We start from the raw sequence: 21,759 nt of genomic DNA, 5'->3' as shown, positions 1-21,759 counted from the left end.
TGTTTTTTCTCCTTTTCTGTGTTTTATTTCAAAGTAGGTCTACACATGGTAGTCTTTTTTCAAAGTGGACTACTTTTTATTTGATAAATGTTCCACAAATAAGGGAAGGACTCAAATATACCTGAATAGTTCATGGTAACCCTAACCTAACCCTAACCCTAATTAAAAAAAATAAAAAATCCTGAAAATGAATAAATATTCGATATGTATGGTGAGGACTGAAGTTAATAATGATATTCATGAAAAAAAAATTGAACAATACATGAAAAAGATATGTTTTACTGAGATTGCAGTTTCCGTCACTAGGGAGAAAGGTGGGAGTTTTTTGAAGATTGACTGGAGGGTTAATAAAGTTTTCAATCAATCAATCCAGAACCGCGTCAGTGGAGCAGAATCGTGGCTTAAAAGGATTGGTTCGGTTGGTATAGGCGGAACCGTGGGAATATGGGTCAGGCCCGTGTATGAGGAAATAAAGGGGTGCATGTCATAGTGTAGGCTTCCTCCCCAAATTCTTATATAATACTTCAAAGGCGAGTGCAAAACATTTGCTTTTATTTTTATATTGTTGGCAAAATTACTGTTACATTGTTAGCCAAATGTATGATTTAGTTTACTTTGTAAACAATTGTATAGGTCTATAGTCTATATTTCATATATTTCATACATAGCTAGAAGCACTTAAAATGCCATAATCTATATAATCACTGTTAGTGCCAAATGTATGGTTTTGAAATTATTATTATTATTATTATTATTATTATTGTTATCGGTATGAATGAAGTCATGACTTATATAAATAATGGGTTTTGTGATCATGTATAGTTGTAATTATTATATTTTTGATAAGCTAATTGTGGAGATGCCAATTGAGATGCATGTGGCTAATTTGGGGAAACAGGCATCAGGTGTATAAAATGGGCTGGCCGTCACACAGCCAGTGTTCTAAGAATGTTTGGTATGTGGCGACACGGTTTTTTGACCGCTGCAGAGCAGCCTATGTTTTGATTGTTTGATTCTACAATATGATTTCGCCGTCAAACGGTAAGATAAACATTTCCTAAAGTTCATTGTGGGGATTATTGGAATCCGAAGATCTGCAAGGAAAATCTGAAAGGAAAATAAATGTCATATATAAAATCCGATCTCCCGAGTGCTGCTATCTGATCGCGTCAACCAAGCGCATACCAGTAGAACCAGAAGGTGCATTTACGTTGAATAAGGATTGCACTTTATAATTACCATGATATAAGCAGAATAATCAAGTTGTAGGTATGCGTTAAACAGTTTTAAGGCATTCCGCTGCACGTCAGGTGGTTATTCGCCTCCATGTCGTGCCTTAAAACCGTTTAACGCACACCTACTCGTTGACTATCCCTTGCATATTATATATATTTTCAACTATTTTATACCACTTCCTTGAATCCGTGGAACACATTTGTTATGTCTTTATGCAAAGAAGACCATCCTCCTATGACATCATGAACTGCAATCATTCACGAACGGCTTGTCACATTTACATTTAGTCATTTAGCTGACGCTTTTATCCAAAGCGACTTACAAGTTTTGTACAACAAGACAGCAGGAAGGGTACAACTCTATCAGCTGAGTAACAATGTGTTGAGTGCTACAGTGTAGGTTAGGTTAGTATATTAGGACAAGTGCATGACAGTAAGGTTAGCTAGGGTTAGAGTTTTTTTTTATTTTATTTTTTTTTGTGTCCGATAATGATTGAAGAAGTGGGTCTTTAGTCAACGGCGAAAGATTGGACGGGTTTCGGCTGTCCTAACTGTGGTGGGAAGTTCGTTCCACCATTGTGGGGCAATGACCGAGAATAGGCAACTTATCTTTGATGACCCTCCCAGAGCTCGGATAGGAGTACTGTAGGTCTGAGGCGGCCAGAAGATGCAGGGCATAGGGGTCTTGAGGGTGTGTAGTTAGAGACCATTGACTGGAGGTATACGCGGGAGTCGTTCCCTTCGCTGCACGATATGCTGCACCTTAAGTTTGAGTCCCAAATCTTGTTGTATGCAAATATAATGACAATAAAGTACAATCTAATCTAATATGCCAGGTCGAGGGCCTTGAAGCGGATTCGTGCGGCAATGGGGAGCCAGTGCAGGTCCCTGAGAAGTGGGGTGACATGGGCTGACTTTGGTAGGTTTGAGATCAGGCGGGCCGCTGCGTTCTGAATGAGTTGAAGAGGCTTGGTGGCAGTGGTCAGAAGGCCAGCAAGCAGTGCGTTGCAGTAGTCGAGGCGGGAGATGACTGTTGATTGGACGAGGAGTTTGGGTGGCTTCTTTTGTCAGGAAGGGGCGGATCCTTCTGACGTTGCTCAGGAGGAATCTGCAGGTTTAGGTTTGTTAATCAGAAGACTTCAAACCCCGGGCCAAACAGCGAGGAATATCGATGTCATTAGATCTAAATGTCTACATGTTTATTTAGGTGCCAGCGCTGTGCTGTAAATAACGTCTCAGACCGCCCGATCCATACAAAGACTAGAGGCAGAGCCCACGTTCCAGCCTTCTGTGTGTAATACATTCAGAGAGCACAGAGCGGATTTCGACGAGCATGTCACAGTTATGTGTATAGTGTAGTTATATGTTATTTTATGTACAGTTGTCCTGTTCAGTCAGACTCTCTCAAGGCTCGACGCGTGACTGTAGTCGGAGGTCAGCCGTGTGACTGGCGAGAGATATTCTTTCTCTCGCCTGCTGTTTGAGCTCTTGTGTAGATGCATCCTTTACCCTGCTTATGTCTGTCAGCTCTCGTACTCCTCTACCTTCTCTGTCCTCAACCTTCTCTGCTTACAATTCCCCCGGGTGTGTGAATGACAGCGTGGCCATGTGTCAGTGTTTGATGTACATCCAAGAGTGTTTCCGATCCCGGCGTTTCAACCCTTTTAGTCCCTTCACAGAAGGCAGTTTGTCATCCTACATGTAATTCAAGAGAATTCCGTTTGCTGTGTCTTTTCTTTGTCGTTGTTGTTGTTGTTTTTGTTTTTGTGTGTGCTCGTGCGTGTGTGTTTGTTTTAAAGTTTGAGTCTGAATATATTCACAAATAAAGGTGGTAAAAATACCTCTGCCTTCTGAAATTAGACACACTAAAAAAGGCAGGGAGATGTCAATTGTCCCTCAAGTAACATATTAAAGATACAGGCGTTTGTCTGGTATGTTTGGAGTTTGATATGAAATAGTAAAAGAGTAAATACAGTATTAAAATGACCTCTTATATCCCTTGAATAGCTATAGGGAAGAAAGGAGAGAGAGAGAGAGAGAGAGAGAGAGAGAGAGAGAGAGAAACATAATTAAAAGTGGGGGGGAAAGCAACATTCTGTATCATGTCAATTTCATTTGATAGCTGCTGGGAAAAGTAAGACAAAATCTGCTCTTTGCCCCGAATATAATTTGTTCCATTTAACTTCTGGTCTCTTGCATGAGAAAATTAAAAAGTCACAGAGTAGCAATTACAGTCAAGGAGAGAGAGGATTTGTGAGCTGCACGAGAATCACAAACACAATGAATACCATATAACTGTAACCATATGTACAGTGATGATGTCCTGTTCCCAATATAACATCTTTATACTTTGTAGTAATTACCTTCCAGTTTACTCAATCTGCGCTATAAGCACAGTGTTGGACAGATTCACACACCGTTTCAACATATGGTACAGAGAGCCCTTATACAAAAAAGCAACATAGTTTGATTTAATTTTCACCATGGTAATGGTCATTGTGTTGTCACAGACTTCGTTCCATTTAATTCCGTCCATGTCCGATGAAAGTCGTGATCGGAGGATCAAGAAAAGAGGGGCGGAGTTCGAGACAGTTCAATCAATTGTGACCTACAGTCCGCGTATGCCGTTCGGCCACCACTAGGCACACAGAATTCGTTCCATTTAATTCCTTCCACGTCCGAGGAAAGCAACAGTCGTGATTGGAGGATCAAGAAAAGAGGGGCGGAGTTCGAGATAGGTCAATCAGTGGTGACCTACAGTCCGCATATGCCGCTCTGTCCCCGCCAGTCACACAAATGGGGTGTGGAAGGAAGGCAGAATAATGGCTATGGGAGGCGGCGGTGGAAATGACTGTGCTTTCCACAGATTGACATCTGGCTGCAGCCCCGTCTCTAGGCGTCACGCTCCACGACAGCTCTGTGGCTTAACGGTATCACGGCTGAGACTGGAAATGAAAGGAAAGTGTTCCCCCCCCCCCTTCTAGAGACTATAGTCAGAGCAGGTGGAGCTCTAACAGAGTGTTAACCTTGCTAGAAATACCAAAGCCGATCCATATGGGTTGGACTGTCGGTGCACATTTTGTCTGAAGCTGAACATTGCCCTCCTCTCATATCTTGCCAACTGGCTGCCTGGGCACATTCCTCCTCCTCATCCATTATGTATCATAGAGAGTCTTGGTAGATTGTCACCACCGCGGAGGCTATACAGGCTGCTCCGCGGCTGAGAGCGGACGGTCCGGCGAGCAAGCCGCGCGAGCGTTCCCACCGCCACTGCGTCCCGGCGCTCCGGACCCGTGCGGAAAGGAGACAGATGGCTTGAGACGCATCATTCACACGTTAGGCCGGCCGACCACCTCACATCGTTGACGGGAGCTGCCGCTGCCTGAGGAATCGATGTGGACCATATGTCTTCTGTAGAATTATCCGCCGTTTTATGTTGCCGGGCTATGAATTATTATTAGTGAACAGTACAAATGAGACCGGGAACTGTCCTTTGCCGTCTTCATTGTGATTTACTTCCCTTTTGGCTCCCGTGAAAGGAAAAGGACACCACGAAAGCAGTGACTCTGTGAAGAGGGCGATAATGAGATTCCTTACAGGCCGATGGGATGGAAAAGCGGGATCTTTTGTCAGATATTGTTGTGTACAGTATGAATAATTCAGTTAATGGGAAGCGGTATTCTGTATGGCAAAGGTAGATAATAAGGAATTGTTCATTTGATCCGTGCACATCTTACAGAAGAGAAGATAAGCTCGAAGTGTGCAGTGTATGCCGTGGCAAACTCCATGGTAATTTACCATATACCTAATCTCCAGTCCACTCCCCAATTGTTTCTGGTTCATCATTCATGACGTTTAGTAGGGGCATTCAGCGAGGATCATAAAAGTCACAAAGGAAAATTGGTCTTGATTGGCTTAATGCTGTTACGCACCAAATGAATGCTCCTGATGTGAGCATTAAAACATTCATTAGGCCTGGAGAATGCAGGGATAATTACCAAGTATGCAATTATTGTGTCGAGCACCAGTGAAAGCGCATTTACCGGCACCATCGTAGTAAACATGCAACATTTGAAGGTGATCGTGTGGTGAATGTTTTGCGATAGACACTCACCCGTGGCTTGGTTTTCTTATGATTCTTAGGAATCTAATCTATTGACCACATTCACGTGGTGGCCGTTTTGCTCATACACCACACTCAGGTTGGGATTCCTTCCCACGTGTTCCCTGCATGCCAGAATACTACCTCCTCACCCATCTCCCACCCGTTCCTTGATATCGATCTGAGTGACGAGAATCAGCTTCAGGTGTGAAGGCGGACCATTTTTCGTCCAAAATGTAAGTTGTGATCGAGGCGGAGGTGACATATCACAGGTTTAACCAGCAAGTCTGGACTTTCATTTTTCTTTGGTGCCACTCACCTCTTTTATCTGGGGGAAAAGTCAGAGTGCTCGGGGTGACCTTTGGAAAGAGAAGAGTCTCCATTAACACGGACTGACACCTGCTCCTTCGAGATGCCATGTCATGTGTAATGTGGAAGGATGCAAAGCCCCAACATTGTACTTTTAAAGTTCTGTTTACTTTCCAGTGCCATTGACCTTCCAGCTTGCAGTCAAAATCACTGAAAGAAGCGTCTCGTGGCCACGGCTGCACCGGTTGACTTTATCCAGAAACGAGTGGGCTTTTAGCTGAACTGCGTCACCCAGATGAATGTGCTTTTCAATTCATCTTGGCCCGCCGCCTCTGCCGGCCACAAAAGTCTCGACTTTTCTAGCAAACACACACGTTATCTGCACCTGCATCGTGTTTTGGTGAATATCCCTGCTTTTGGGCCACCAGAGGAGGAACCAGTATTTAGCCTTCCGTTATACCTTCTATATTTATTTACGTTCTTTCATCCGTTTTCACTCGACTCAGGCCTTATTAGGTTGCATCCAATTTTACTTTATCAAGTGAATTATTGCTAGTTCATCATACCTACTCTGAAAAAAAAGAAACATGGAAATAATTGGTTTTGCGCAAGACCAAAGCTGAGGTGAGAGATAGTTTGTGTGTGTGTGTATTCTACGTAGCTCTCCAATAGTCCAGGACCAGTTTAGCCTAGAATTGCTAATCTTACAAACTGTTGTGTGTGAATAATTAATTAAACCCTAATATATGTAATTCAAACCTTTAATTAAACAAATAGCCTTGTATTCATTGAGGCACCGGAGAATATGTTATGTTAACAACATATTGAGCTTGTATGCACAAATATAGATAAACAAAATTACCAATGAAGTTAGTGACCTCAGGAATAATGTACCTTTTCCTGTGTTATTATGTGTCTGGCCCTCAAAACCTTGGTAACTGAGTTTGACAACCCCTGTCCTAGTCTATGACTGGACCACGTATGGTCAATATTCGAAATTGAGGCCAGTTCCACTTCCTTGTTTATCAGTGACATCGTTGGCCGATCACCTGATCCAGTCGCCCAATCGTGTAACTTCATCACTCAGCGACACACATTGCATTAGTGAGCAGCAAGAGCTGCGAGGGAGTTAGTGACATTGCCAGTCTAGGATAACTATATACATTGTAGCCGATTATGCTTATGGTCTGGGATTGGTATTATTTATGGTTGGACCTTTCCGTTTTGGCAGATATGTCTGAGGAGATTTAACTAATGATGATTATAGAGCGATTAGGATATTGAAGGCAACTATTGGCTGTTGATATGATCTGTGGCCATCTTTCCACCTGAGAGGATAGTTATTGTTAGCATTACTTCCAACCAAATAATCAATAAGGGACTGCACATATACATGCCCATGTGCACTTCCGTGTACTCCCATGTACACTCCCACAGCCACGTGCATGCCCATATTCACATGCATGCCCACATCCACGTGTACGCTCATTGATAGCCTATACAACTTAATGAAAAAGTTTCACTTGTGCACATATTGTGGTCATGGTTGAGCACACACACACACACACATTCATGTATACACAATATATATGCACAATATATAGGCTCTTTGACCAAAATAAAGGTTTTGAATAAATTAGTATATTTATATTCAGTGGTATACAAATTAGAGAATAAAAAAGTGTTTGACAGAGTTGGCATAGGCCTAAATTATGTGAATGAGCAACTTGCATGTAAACATACTTGTAACCAACATAACAATCAACAAATGTTGTATATACATTCATTCAGATAAAAACTTGCATGTGAACATACAAAAGTAACAAAATAAATAGATTTAACAATAATACCAACACATTTGAAACGTACATTTAAAAAGCACTGCATTGCACACACACACACACACACACACACACACACACACACACACACACACACACACACACACACACACACACACACACACACACACACACACACACACACACACACACACACACACACACACACACACACACACACACACACACACACACACACACACACACACACACACACACACACACACACACACACACAGTTAGTCACCAGCAATGGTTTAAATAGCTAACAACAGTAACCCTACATCCTCTTTCTCTCCCCCTCTTTCTCCAGTCAAAGGCCTTTAAATAACCAGCTCTTACCGTTGATCATCACCTTCCTCTGGCCTCTCTTTATTATCTCCTCAGGTGTGAAAAGTAGCAAAATATGTATTTTTTTATTCACAGCTACAGCTGTACCCATGGGCCTTTTTCATTGTGGTTCAGCCACCAGGGTCTCCAAGCAGTGGTCGCTCCTCGTCGTGGGCAGCCTAACTTCCAGGCATGTCACTGAGGTCGTGATCGAAGGGCTGGTGTCCATCTCAGTGCCTCACAAAGTAGTAATCCATAAGTTTAACCCACTGCTCGTCTGAGGCTGTTTTCTGTGTTCGCATTCCATGCCATTCCTTTCTTACAGGAATCCATTGACATCCATTTACATTCTAGCAATAGTAGGTAGGCTAAATGAAAGACGACTGTTAGCTTTTCTTTCTGATCAGCCGTTGGCATGTTGACAAACAAAGAGTGTTTTTCTTTCTCTCCCCGTGCTGACACACACACACACACACACACACACACACACACACACACACACACACACACACACACACACACACACACACACACACACTATGGGGGTTGAAACGTTTCACACACACACACACACACACACACACACACACACACACACACACACACAGACACACACACACACACACACACACACACACACACACACACACACACACACACACACGCACACACACACACACACACACACACACACACACACACACACATGCTGGCCAACAGCCCCGCCTCCTCCCACTTAGCACACAACACACAAAGAGCTGATAGCATGTATTTCTAAAAATAGGTGTTGCTGGTGGTGCTAGATGGGACTCTTCAGCAACACTAGATTCACGTGACCTGTGACGTAGCCTGAAACCCTCAGTGCGCTCAGCCAATTAGACTTCTCCTGATGACTCTTAACGCTCCGATCTAGCAAACCAATTAGATTCCGCAGATGCTCATCTGCAGCGCTGGCCCCTGCCGGTCCCGGGCAGAAACTACGCTTGAGGTGATGGGAGAATACCTGCTTCTCCCCATCCCTCCCTCAAGCACAGACAACGAGCCCAATTTGAGTAGCATCTGCTCTGTGGGATCTCTGAGAGAGCAGGCAGGAACAATGGCCCTCTGGAACAAGGCCCTTTCCTGCTCTTAATTGCAGCCACATGTGTGATGGGAAAGAGCCCCCCTGCCTGCACCAGTAGGCCTGGAACACAGTCACTGCGCAGGCACAGCCAGCAGCAAAACACACTCTAATTGCAAAGAGTGGAGCCCCTGGCTTGAGCGAGTAGGGGGGGTGCCAGGACCCTGTGTAGCAGCTGAAGGACAGCTATTGCTGTCCCCGTTTCCGCTTTCCGCATTTGGCTCAAAGTGGCAACAGCTCCTGCGGGGGAAAAAAATAAAAACTGCCAAATCTGAGGCTCAGCCTCATGAACATAATAACACTGTTATGTTTTTTGAATGACTCATGAAGAGCCCTAGGCTTGTGTCTCGGCATCCAAGACTAATGGATGGACGTCAAGTGTCCCGTCCTGTCTCGAGAGTCAAAAAAGTGATCTGTAGTTTTCAATTCAGAGGAAATCTGTCCTCTGCTCAATGCAGTGGTGAATGCCACATGTTCGTGCCATGTCATTAGCAGATATCCAGAATCCCTGCCTCTGGGCTTTGCCTTCCGGGGGACAGAACTAGCTGGTCAAAACAGTCTGCCATCTCTGCTATAGTTTAATGTGAAACAGGTACAAACACGTTGCACTCGCGTGGACTTGCGCCTCCGAAATAACCATTACCAACATACAGTCGGTGGTTCTCCTGGGCAATAACCCCCAGAACGCCCTCTCTCTCCGTTGACACGGACCGCGGTGCAGAGGAGTGTCCGGGAAACAAGGCAAACATTATTTTGCATCAATGGGCAGTAGTGAGACTGTGCCTTGCCCTGGGGGGGGGGGGGGGGGTGTCAGTGTTACTGATTTGAGACAGCCTTGGTAAGGCTTCCATCTGACGAGATGTAGTGCACATTAAGCTGCCACGCTGCAAGGCTGTAGCACGCACAAGGTCAAGGTGCAGATTTATGCTGCCTTCTAAAGCAGAATGAACGGCACAGGATCGCCGTCTGGGGTTGTGGGGGGAATGAGCCTTTTCATCACATTGATTTCTTAAAGCACCAGGAAAAGAGCTTTGTCAGCCATTGGCATTTGGGGCTGATTGTGACGAATCTGTCCAAAAATCTGGGCACCTGGCCTGGGCAGAATGCTGCTGCTATTAGTTCCCCTGCTGACCCTGTGCCGTTTGAGTAATAGATAAATGCTTGTCTTCAGGTTATTCAAACCTTTGTACAGCCCGGCCTATTGCTCTGTCAGTGGCCGCCATAGCCTTTATAACTCCAGTTGTTAAACACACAATTTTGGCTTTAAGTACCTCTCTCGTGTGTTGAGTATGATTCTCAGTCAATACTGGTTCGAGTTAGCAATCTGTGTCAAGATGTGGGTAATAGGTGTGTTAATATAGGCATTGGTTATACTGGGAGGTAGAATATGGGATATTAATTGTAAGTGGTTTCTGTAAAGACATCATAGATTACAAAATCATCTCTGCTTTCAATATTATCAGATTTGTTTTCTTTTTTTTTTACTGTAGCGAAATAAAATAAGAAAATAAATAAGCCCTGGGTATTTGCCTACTAATCCCCTCCCTTTTCCGCTGTCAGAAAAGCTTATCAACATCACGGTGCTGTTTGGTGCTCCAGAAACAGGGGGGAGTATGGGCACAAAAGCCCGCTCTGCCCCTGCTTGTCCCCTCTTCCCTCTGTGCGTCGGAGAGATAGAGGATACGGGGGCCAGAGGAAGTGTGTCGTCTTGTCCAGCGCTTTGATCCCCCCAGGTCTCAGCTCCATATCTCTGAGCTCCTGCACAGTGTTTTCCTTAGACCCCATCACCTCTCTCCACTGTATCCATCCACCAAAGGGTTTGCCGTCTTCTAGCTAGAGCCTCTGGGCATTCCGGAGCTCTTTGGTGTTCCAAGGATGTTTAGCTACAAAGGACATTGTTTCAGGATGCAGTTCACAACAGAAAAAAAAGAAGAAGAAAAAAAGCCTCTCTTGTTTGTTTTTAAGACCCAAAGCACATATTAAGCTAGTTCTCTGAGGCACGATGTGTTCCATTTTAATACCAGCTTGAAGGATTGTTTTGTTTGATTTAGTCTGTATTCTTGAATAATGACTCGCTAATAAGAAATGTCTTACTATCATAAAGATCTTTACAGCTCATATATGTGTTGTCTGTGTGATTATGTGATGATCATCGTGGAAAATAATACCATGTAATTAAGACCAAAGAGGAAGACTGTTGATAATGACCTATGTCCATGAATCTAATAACCCATATCAACCCGTCTAATTTAATTGCTTCTCGCGTGTGTTTGTGCACGTTTATCGCCGAAATCAAATACAAATGGGAGCACGTCATTAATCATTTTCAGACGCATATTCACTGTCCTTATCTTGATAGGGCAACACTTCAAATTGAGCACGCTGATTAAATCATAATCAAGACCTATTTCTGCTACAGTGTGCCAGATCTGCCCTGTCTAATAGAACCCAATAGAGTTAAAAATTACTTCAGATGCGAGAGCGCCTAGGGAGAGAGCTGCCCAACCCTAAGGGGAGGGAGGATTAAGAACGTGCAATTTATTCAATGAAGAGCACTTTATTTTCTCTCCCCTGTGGCCGACCGCTGGTAGGAACAGGTGATTCTGCATTTGGAAACGCCGTATAGGAGATGACAGGTTTCCGGATTACCTTTTTTTCCTGTATGGTTTACTTATAGGTGGGGCCCAGACAGCCCAGTTACACCCAAATGAACATGAAAGATCATGCCAGCGGCTTTTAACTTCATGAAAGTTATTTAGAAATAACGAGGCAGGTCTGAAGGTTATACTACACAGATTACATTACTGCATTACACATTAATAATGATAACGACGGTGATAATAATAAGTTGCTACCGACGTTCAGGATTTCCGCTATACCTGTAATGGTATACCTGTGCAAGGTCAGGGCAAAAGGTTTTGCCTGTTCATACCGGTGGTCACAAAGGCGGTGCCTACAGTGTGCCTATAAGAGGGTATAATCACATCTGCGGTGTATCAAGTGATCATATGAATACAAATGTCATGACATTAGTGGCAGCTGTGTGTTCACAATGCTCGACATGTAATTGAAATCAAAAGCGGGCGGCTAGGTGGTGTAGTGGGCAAGGCGCTCGCCACCAATGCAGGAGACGCTGGGTTCGAGCCCAGCTCTCCGCATTGCTATCAGCTTGGCTGGTCGTTCATACTAATACAATTGGCAGTATTAGGGGGTGGGAAGCAGATGGGTGGGGATCGGACGTTGTGGACAGCGACTCCTACAGGTCGGTTGTTGCGCCTGTGCAGCAGAATCAGGAAGCGACGGGGGCGGCGTGTCCCTCCCACGCAGACCCCCGACGCTGAGAGATTGCGCTGTGCAGGTGAAAAGATGCGACGGCTGCTTCCTCGAGTACCGGAGGGGACACGTGATGCAAGGCTTCGTCCACATTGCAGCCGGCTTGTGGGAGGCATGGCCTAACAGCGTTCGAGACGGGGGAGGGTAGAATTGGACAATACGAAATTGGGATGGGAGAAAAATAGAAATGGGAAAAAAATTTGATAAAAAAAATATATAAATCACAAGCGGAAATCCTCAGAGCAGCTGTTTGATCTCAAATAGGTCGCCTGATTATCAACTCAACGGATGTCTGGTCACATTTTTAGATGCCGCTTTCTCAAAATGGCCCTTTGTGCTTTCGGCTCAAAATGTAAATCCACAGTCGAGGGGGGCGAGGAGGACGTCTCCCTGGGACACCCGCTGACTGGGTTGTTTACTCCCAACGACCTACATGTGGGTCACAGTGGGTAGTTAAAGATGGTAGGCTCTGTTGTGACTCTGTGTGCTCTCCTTTCTGTGCAGCCCTGAGGGACAACCGGATCGAGCTGGTTCGGGCCTCGTGGCAGGAGCTTACCATCACCATCGGTGACGTCACCCTGTCGGACGAGGGCCAGTACACCTGCTCCCTCTTTACCATGCCTGTCAAGACCACCAAGGCCTTTCTCGCCGTTCTGGGTGAGTACATCCGTCTCTGCACCATCTCCACCCTATGGGCCAATTACACACGGCTAATTCGCCTATAGCTCTAACTGCGTTTAGAGTTTATGGGTAGAATATGCAATGTTGGTCAAACGGCGAATTTTTTTACAAAGCACAATAACAAGTGGGGCTTGTTATTGAGACAATAACATGACTATAGAGGTCGCATTTTGACCGTGTTAAGGATTCTACCTTTAAAAGATACATTTGCATTTTAAATTTGAGTCTATTTGTCAAATTTTCTTTGCCACTTGTCATATTATTGAAAACAAATAAAAGGGTTTCTGTGTTCTCCTTAAGCTGCCCTAAATGTGTTTTCTGGCATTGTTAGATGGTTTTCTAGCATCAAGCAGTCATCCTTGAAACCAAGGGGTGCCAAACTAATGAGCCAGCTTGTGTCTGGTAGTACTTACAGGATAAATGGCGTATGGTGAGTTTATCGTGCTGTGTCTGGTGAAAAGAAAATAGACAAACATTTCAAATATTATGGGATGCCTTCAACTGGCTGAACTTAGGTCTATGTGTTATCGGATATTTTCAGAAACTGGAGGTTGGAATGAGTCGAAATGAAATGAGTCTGAAATGATGTGAAGCTTGCTTTCTATTGTCTTAAAACTGCATTTTTTTTTAAATACCTGTCACAAAGCGTATGGAATGAAAATGTATCTAAATAACAAAAGCAAAACCAGCTTCAAGATTGTCACTGTCGAGGTTCGTCAAAATTACCTGTCTGACGAAGATCATAGCGACCGAAATGTCACTGTTTTAACAGAAATAAGGTTTTTGTAACATATATTGTCGTTCTTCATCCCTTATATCAAGATTCTTCCCAGCCATCTTCTAATCTAGTGCATTGGTTCTTAAACATTTTCAGGTCAAGGACGCAATAGGTAATAGGTGAGGGACCCCCCATTTAACCCTTTGTGTGGTGTCCAGGTCTGTGGGGCCCATTTTCAGTTTTTACTAAAAGAGGAATTATACAATTAATAATTTCAACCTGAGACTCATTGCCCATGGCTCATTTTCTGTGAAGAACATGTAAAAGAACACATTTGTGTCCCTGACCAGCGATTGTGGCCACGTCTCCATTTTAATTGTCCAGATTTTTTTATCGTGAAAGTACAAATGATGTGTCATACGTTGAAATCTGAGAATGTTTGAAGATGATGTGCTCATTTGAATATTGTAAAACAGTCTTTTTTCTAGAAGATTGAAGCCGAGAAATAGCCCCTCAAAGGCAGGCCAGATTTGAACACTTCTGCCATTGAGTACAGACTTTGCAAGGAATTGTAGGTGAACAAGTAAATATAGTCAAATTAAACAAAAGGTTCACTGTGGTCCTTCACTGTCTGCCTCCACCTTATTTCATTTATCTTTTTCAAGATAAACATGATTTATTCCATTCATGTCACATTTTATTACAGAAAACAAATTGATAATAAAATGTGATCTAGCAGAGGTAAATGTCAAATATTAACCATATATTGGGGGGGGGGGTCACAGTGGCTCAGGAGGTAGAGTGGTCATCTGGTAATCGCAAGGTTCCCGGTTTGATTCCTGCTCGTCCCGGGCAGCGTGTCGAAGTGTCCTTGAGGAAGACACTTAACCCCTAACTGCTCCCGATGAGCAGGTTGGCTCCTTGCATGGTTGCCTCCGCCGTCGGTGTGTGAATGTGTGAGTGAATGTGAGAACCAAATTGTAAAGCACTTAGGATAAAAGCGCTATATAAATGCCATTTACCATTTTATATATGATGTCTAGTAATTAGATAAACTTAACATATGTTAAGTATTTTTAGATACATTGTTATGGTTTTATTGTTTTAAAATCCCAATAATGCTCTGGGTCCAGCAGACCCACGAACATTGAGTGAGTAACGACAATACTAACACCACACAAGGGTTAATATGATTTTGTCATAGGGGACCCCCATCTGAGAAGATATTTGTTGTTACAGTAGATGTGACTGAGTCCAGGATTCCATAACTGTCTATAATGCACGTAGGTGTGGAGATAACAGAGGAGATTGAAACCGTTGAGAGAGTGAACAGTTTCAAGTACCTCGGAGCCCACATATCCGAGGACTTGACATTGACCACACACATTGACAGTGTTGTGAAGAAGGCACGACAACGCCTCTACTTCCTCAGGCGCCTAAGGAAGTTCCAAGTCAGTCAGAAGATCCTTAGGAACTTCTACTCATGTACAATAGAGAGCATCCTGACTGGCAACATCACCTCCTGGTTTGGGAATAGCACTGCACAAGACCGTAGCAGACTACAAAGAGTGACACGTTCAGCCGAACGCACAATTGGAGGGGGGCTTCCCACCCTCCAGAACATTTACAACAAGCGGTGCAGGGGGAAAGCGAAGAGAATCATCAAGGACTCCAGCTGCCTCTTTGAACTGCTGCGGTCAGGCAAGCGATACCGGAGTCTTAAGGCGAGCACAGAAAGACTCAGAAGAAGCTTCTATCCCCAGGCCATCAGGCTGCTCAACGAACAATAAACACTATGCAACAACCATCAATTGCACATAGCACACACACCCACACGCACACACTCACTTAAACAAACAACACACTGCAGCACCCACTCTCCACACTTTAGATCACACAAACACACTTTATATTTATTGATAAAGGATTTGCACTACAACTCGTACACCTACTGTAAATTGTACCTAAATTGTACCTCATCCCATTTCTGCTTTGCACTATATAGTATTGTATATTAGTACACTGCATAGTATATTGTTATATGGTAACTCAGTTACGTCTATTATGCATCGAACATTGTACATATGTCTATACTGAACACTGTGACCTCATTTTTTACTTCTAATTTACATGCTATACTATGTTATTTTATTTCATACTTATCTTGTCTTGCACAGTCTCTGGAGCGTAACAGTAAGAAGCATTTTGTATAAAAGTATTCTGTACTTCTGTATGACAACTATTAAAGAAACTTGAAACTTGAATTTGAACCTATAATCCTAATATTTATTCTTATACATCCTCTCATTGGGCTAACTTCTAGAGAATAAAATATTTGTGAAACTTAAAGGGGAACTATTTTACAATTTCTTTCACTATTTGGGCACTTTTACACAATCCCTGTGAGTCTATGGAACACCTCTGTAATTTTTTATTTTATTTTATTCATTGTTTTGTATTTCTAATGAAGTCCTCAAAAACAGCATTTTTCTACCTCAAGATCTTAAGCCGTTTTGAGGCTGGGCTCCAACCACTGTGGAGCCTGGTGCCTGAGGAGCCACATTATCATGCAACTGAGTCTCTCTGACATCACAGATCAGCACATTTTCAGATGTCTCAGTTCAGTGAGGGTGAATATTGTGAGAGGAGAATTGGAAGAATGCGCCAATATGAGAATTAGAGACATAGATCATATTAAAGGGGCTATACTATAAATGTCATTTTTCAGTCTCTAGCATTGTATTATAGTAATAGGAGTTCGTATCAATGTGTTTTAGTGTCTAAATACCATATTGGCGGATTGCTCTGTTTCAGCTCAGCCCCTTTCCTCCTCCAGTAAATCAGGCCATTTTGATTTGAACGGCCGATATACGTCATACGGCCGCTGGGTGATGTGATTGGCTCTGTGGTTGGAGCTAATGCCCGCCCCCATTCTACCTAGACTAGACAGCGAGTGGAAAGAAAGAAAGAAAAAAAAACACAAGCTGCCGCGAACTCTCATCACCGAGAGCCGAGAGGGAGAGAAAGGAAGAGAGAGGGAGGGAGGGAGAGAGGGGGCCTGTCTTTTTTTTCTCTTTCTCTCTCTCTCTCTCTCTCTCTCTCTCTCTCTCCCACCCCCTCCCTCTCTCTCTCTCTCTCTCTCTCTCTCTCTCTCTCTCTCTCTCTCTCTGCCGCGCGCGGACTCATCACCGAGAGGGAGAGAAAGGAAGAGAGAGGGAGAGAGAGATGGAGAGAGAGGGGGAACTTGGGGGGGGGGGGGTACCTGCCGGCCACGCGCCACAGACCCGCAAACGGGAGATTGAAAGAAAGAAAAAAAAAAAACACAAGCTGCCGCGAACTCTCATCACCGAGAGCTGAGAGGGAGAGAAAGGAAGAGAGAGGGAGGGAGGGAGAGAGGGGGCCTGTCTTTTTTTTCTCTCTCTCTCTCTCTCCCACCCCCTCCCTCTCTCTCTCTCTCTCTCTCTCTGCCACGCGCGGACTCATCACCGAGAGGGAGAGAAAGGAAGAGAGAGGGAGAGAGAGATGGAGAGAGAGGGGGCACTTGGGGGGGGTACCTGCCGGCCGCGCGCCACAGACCCGCAAACGGCGGGAGATTGAAAGAAAGAAAAAAAAAACACAAGCTGCCGCAAACTCTCATCACCGAGAGCCGAGAGGGAGAGAAAGGAAGAGAGAGGGAGGGAGGGAGAAAGGGGGCCTGTCTTTTTTTTCTCTCTCTCTCTCTCTCTCCCACCCCCTCTCTCTCTCTCTCTCTCTCTCTCTCTCTCTCTCTCTCTCTGCCGCGCGCGGACTCATCACTGAGAGGGAGAGAAAGGAAGAGAGAGGGAGGGAGGGAGAGAGGGGGCCTGTCTTTTTTTTCTCTCTCTCTCTCTCTCTCTCTCTCTCTCTCTCTCTCTCTCTCTCTCTCTCTCTCTCTCTTCCCCCCCCCCTCCCTCCCTCCCTCTACCAGTGCAGACTGTGGACTGACTGTCACTCAAAGTGCTTATGGGCGGAGCCAGGCCATAACAGCCTGATTTCTTGAGGCTGAAAAATGATGGTTTTGAGTACTTGATTAGAAATATAAAACAATGCATTTTTTTTTTTTAACCTTACAAATGTCTTCAATAGACTAACAGGAATTGTGTAAAGTTGCCCAAATAGTGCTAGGAATAGCAGTACATAGCCCCTTTAATATAAGTCCATATAGCTAGGAAACAATGCTAAACACTGAAAAAGGCCATTTATAAGATAGTTCCCCTTTAACTCATTTTGCTTAGGGACGCCCTGGAACCCCCACAAGGACCCCTGGGGGTCCCCGGACCCCACTTTGAGAACCACTGTTATAGTGTAGCAAAGGAGATGTTATATTAACATGCACTGATCCATATCACCCTCTTCTACTCTTCCCCCACTACTGTGCAATAAGTATTTAAGTGCTATATATTTATATTCCTCTATTCACAAAGTGCAATAGATCCATACCTATCATATTGAAATCCTGACTGATAGCAACTGTCTGTAGCTGTGATAATTGAGTACAGTGTGATTTATTGTGTAGCACCCTAACGTTGTTATTTTGATAACTGTGTACTTGTGTGTTTTATTGTGTGGCACCTTAAAAGGTTGAGTTCTTAATCTTGGTGTAAGTGTATAAAGGCTATTCTATTCTATTCTATTAGGAAAGGAGCTTCCCATCCATCCAGCCTCTGTAGTCCATATGATACGTTGTCCTCCTCACACTACTGACACGACCGTATGTATACATGTTATCTCCCTTGAACACAGGAGTGCCAGAGAGACCGGAGATCACAGGATTCACTAAGCCGGCCATGGAAGGGGACATGATCACCCTCACATGTACTTCCTCTGGCAGCAAGCCCGCCGCTCACATCAGGTGGTTCAGGAACGACAAGGAAGTTCAAGGTAAGCCCACGACATGGAACCCCCACACTGCCACGAGATGCAGTTGGCCTGAGTGATGTTTTCCCTGCCGCTAAAGCCACGTCTACCCTCTTGGATCCATTAGTTCTGTCGTTCTGTCGCGGGCACTCTTTCTATTCCCATTTAGAAGCCAGATGGTTAAGTAGGAATAAATGGCCACAATCCCACTGAAACCAGCGAAAGCGAAGCGAACTACTGTTCTTTTGTGGTTTCAGACAGCGTAAAAATAGCCTATCGTACAAGCGTCGGGAGCGTTAAGGTGCACACTGTGTGTGGAGATTAAAGGGAAACTCTACACGTTTCTTTTTAAAGAAGCCTCTCTCATTTGTTCTAATTTGGGGGTCATTTTGTCTCATTTGGATTTGCATGCAATGCTAGTGAAAGTCAATGAAGCGATGCAATTACACCTTCCACACAGCTCCCTGGCTGTTCCACCACACACTTACAGTAAGGATTTAATTGTTATTTCCCAGAGTCATGCGTCATATCCCAGTGCTAATAACCTTCCAATTCCTTCCAACTTCTAATTTCTCAAAAAACAAAAAACGCTGGTGCAAATGCTTTTGTATGGACTGAAGTGATTCCTGGTTGGTGACAAATAAGGGTTTTAATAATTAAAATGCATTTTAATGCATTTAATCTCTCCCTCTTGCTTTGCTGAATTTCCCTCAGGATAAATAAAGTATTTCTATTCTATTCTATTTAGCTTTTCTTAAAGGAACGTGCCAACATTATGGGAAATGCGCCTACCGTCAGTCAAGTCAGACAAGAGTCAGATAGAAATGTCCTCTCGGATTTCCTCTTGATCCGTATCTGCTTCCACTCGTTTGTGCTAAGCTAGGCTAGCGTGCAGCCGGATAGCTTTCTACTGAACGCACAGAGAGGCAATCGGTATCTATCTTAGGCGCATTCCCCATGACGACGTTGGCACGTTCCTTTAAGCGGCTAACAATAACAATAAACAAAAGTGCAGGACACGTAAACATTTTTAGACAGTTGCTACGGATCGCTATGGACACCGGCCGTCATCCTTGGAACATCACTTCAATTATGAAATACAAACGTACAAAACATACAAAAATGGACTGGGAGGAGGTTGAGATTTCTCCCACGATGGTCACGAGATTTTCCTGTGGCAGCTTTTCACAAGACTTCCCAATCATCTTTTAACCCCAACCCCCCCCCCCCCCCCCTGCCAAAAACACACACAGTCGTCAAGGAGAACAATCCCCTAGATACGGCCTTCCCCAGTCAGCTTCCCAAGCCTTGACTTGATGACACTACGGTATGTTATGCTGTTTGCAGCTCTTTAATATAATCCACTGCTTCTGAGGAGACTGAATGTGACAGTTGCTCTTTATTGAAGATTTGTAGCGGCGGGGAGCATTTTCTCGTGGGTCTGCGTCTGTGCCCGGCGCGGCGGCGTGATGGATGGCAGGGAGGCTGTGATATGAAGATCTCTTGTTGAAATGACGTGCACGTGAGCTCCCTGAAAGGCCAGCGGTGAGCGGGCACATAGCATCACAACCAGGCCTGCTGTCAGTCTCAAAAGGCACAGTGATCTCCCTCTCCTTTCTCTGTCCCTCTCTCTCCGTCAGAAGATATTGCCCTCGAAACTTTCTTGTTTTTTTTTCTTGTTTTTTTTTTTTACTTTTTCTCCTTCTTTTTCTGTGATGTTTCTCCCATCCCAATTTACCTCTTGTGCCAATTCTCCCTCCCCTGTCCTGATCGCTGCTCGCATGTGCCCCCCACTGGCCGGTCGTAGGGAGGATAGAAGCCTTGCATCACATGTCCCCTCCGATACATGTGGAGGCAGCCAGTCACATCTTTTCACCTGCCAGCGCGGACTCTCATTGACGAGGAATAACGTGTGGGAGGCTCACACTGCCCCCGCCATTTTCCTGTCTTTGCTGTGCAGGCGCCCTGACCGACCTGTAGCAGTCGTTGTTTACAACGATCAGACTACCGCCCATCGACTCCCCTCCCGCTGGCTCTGCCAATTGAGTCAGTATGACGGCCGGCCCAAGCCGGAGGCAACGCTGACAGCCGGATTCGATACCGGTGTCTCTTGCGTTGGTGACGAGCGCAAAAGATTCTTCTAAAAAATAGGCCCTATGTTCCCACAGCCCAATAGTCCCACAGCCCTATGTTCCCACATTTCTAAGATTTAAAAGAAAATTAGGCCCTATGTTCCCACAGCCCTATGTTCTCACAGTTCTAAGATTCTTCTCAAAATTAGGCCCTATGTTCCCACAGCCCTATGTTCCCACAGCCCAATGGTCCCACAGCAGCCCTATGTTCCCACAGCCCTATGTCCCCACAGCCCTATGTCCCGGGACGAACCATCTACTACCTGAGGACAATTGGATACTAGGTTGGGTGTAATTGGCTACCAAATTAAGAGAAAGGGGGATACAATCAGATACAAATGTATGAAAAAAGGAAATGTGGGAACATAGGGCTGTGGGAACATATCGCTGTGGGAACATAGGCATGCTAACTAGTATGTTATATAGCTGGAGGTGCATGTAGAACATCTATATGCAGAGTTACACAATCCAAAGTCCATGTCGAAGGGACTTTTCTCTCCTACAGTAATCACTGTTTCTTGAACTGCTGAAATGCCTTGTTTGTCCAGTCTTTCTGGCTAGAATGCCTCGTTTTTAGCTCAGCCTTTTCTTCCATGTATATCTACGTCACTATGTAACACAATAGTTTACTCTTGGCATATGTCTATTGATGGATATTAATCTTCACTCTTCACGCTCTGGTCCTACTCTATGTCTCTGTTTGTCAAGATGGCGGCTCGCTCATAAACTCTTTTCATTCTCTTTTTCCACCTAAATAGGTTTCTGATATTTAGGCAAGAAATAAGATATACAATTGCTGGATATATGCATTTCGTGAACCAGGAAGTGCAGCCACACGGGAAATGCAGCTCATTTTCATTTAAAGAGACAGGAGCCACAATTGCCTGTTTGAAGCTGATTGGGCCTGACTGCTGAGTGACACAGCCTATACAGCTGCAAATAGGTGATTTGATTTCTGATCGTCACGGAACGTGGCAGCTGTGTCACGTGACGCGGGAACACATGGCATGGGCAGGACACTGTCACCATTCACAATAAAGTTATGATAAATAACAGATGTTATAATAAAGTTATAATAAATAA

General features: G+C 44.4%; 1 protein-coding gene across 1 annotated transcript in view; it reads left to right on the top strand.

The window, feature by feature from the left end:
* The window catches only part of cadm2b (cell adhesion molecule 2b), a gene marked incomplete at both ends in the record, with an annotated part of 425,499 nt that overhangs the window by 347,548 nt on the left and 56,192 nt on the right, over positions 1-21,759 (top strand). The window contains 2 exons of the mRNA XM_084328310.1: positions 12,775-12,927; positions 18,431-18,568. Coding sequence (XP_084184436.1) covers positions 12,775-12,927; positions 18,431-18,568 — 291 coding nt within the window. The remainder of the gene's footprint in view (positions 1-12,774; positions 12,928-18,430; positions 18,569-21,759) is intronic.

Source organism: Notolepis coatsorum, assembly GCF_963971535.1.
Source record: "Notolepis coatsorum genome assembly, chromosome: 1".
In the NCBI taxonomy this organism is placed as follows: domain Eukaryota; kingdom Metazoa; phylum Chordata; class Actinopteri; order Aulopiformes; family Paralepididae; genus Notolepis; species Notolepis coatsorum.
This window is presented reverse-complemented; position numbering and strand designations above follow the sequence as displayed.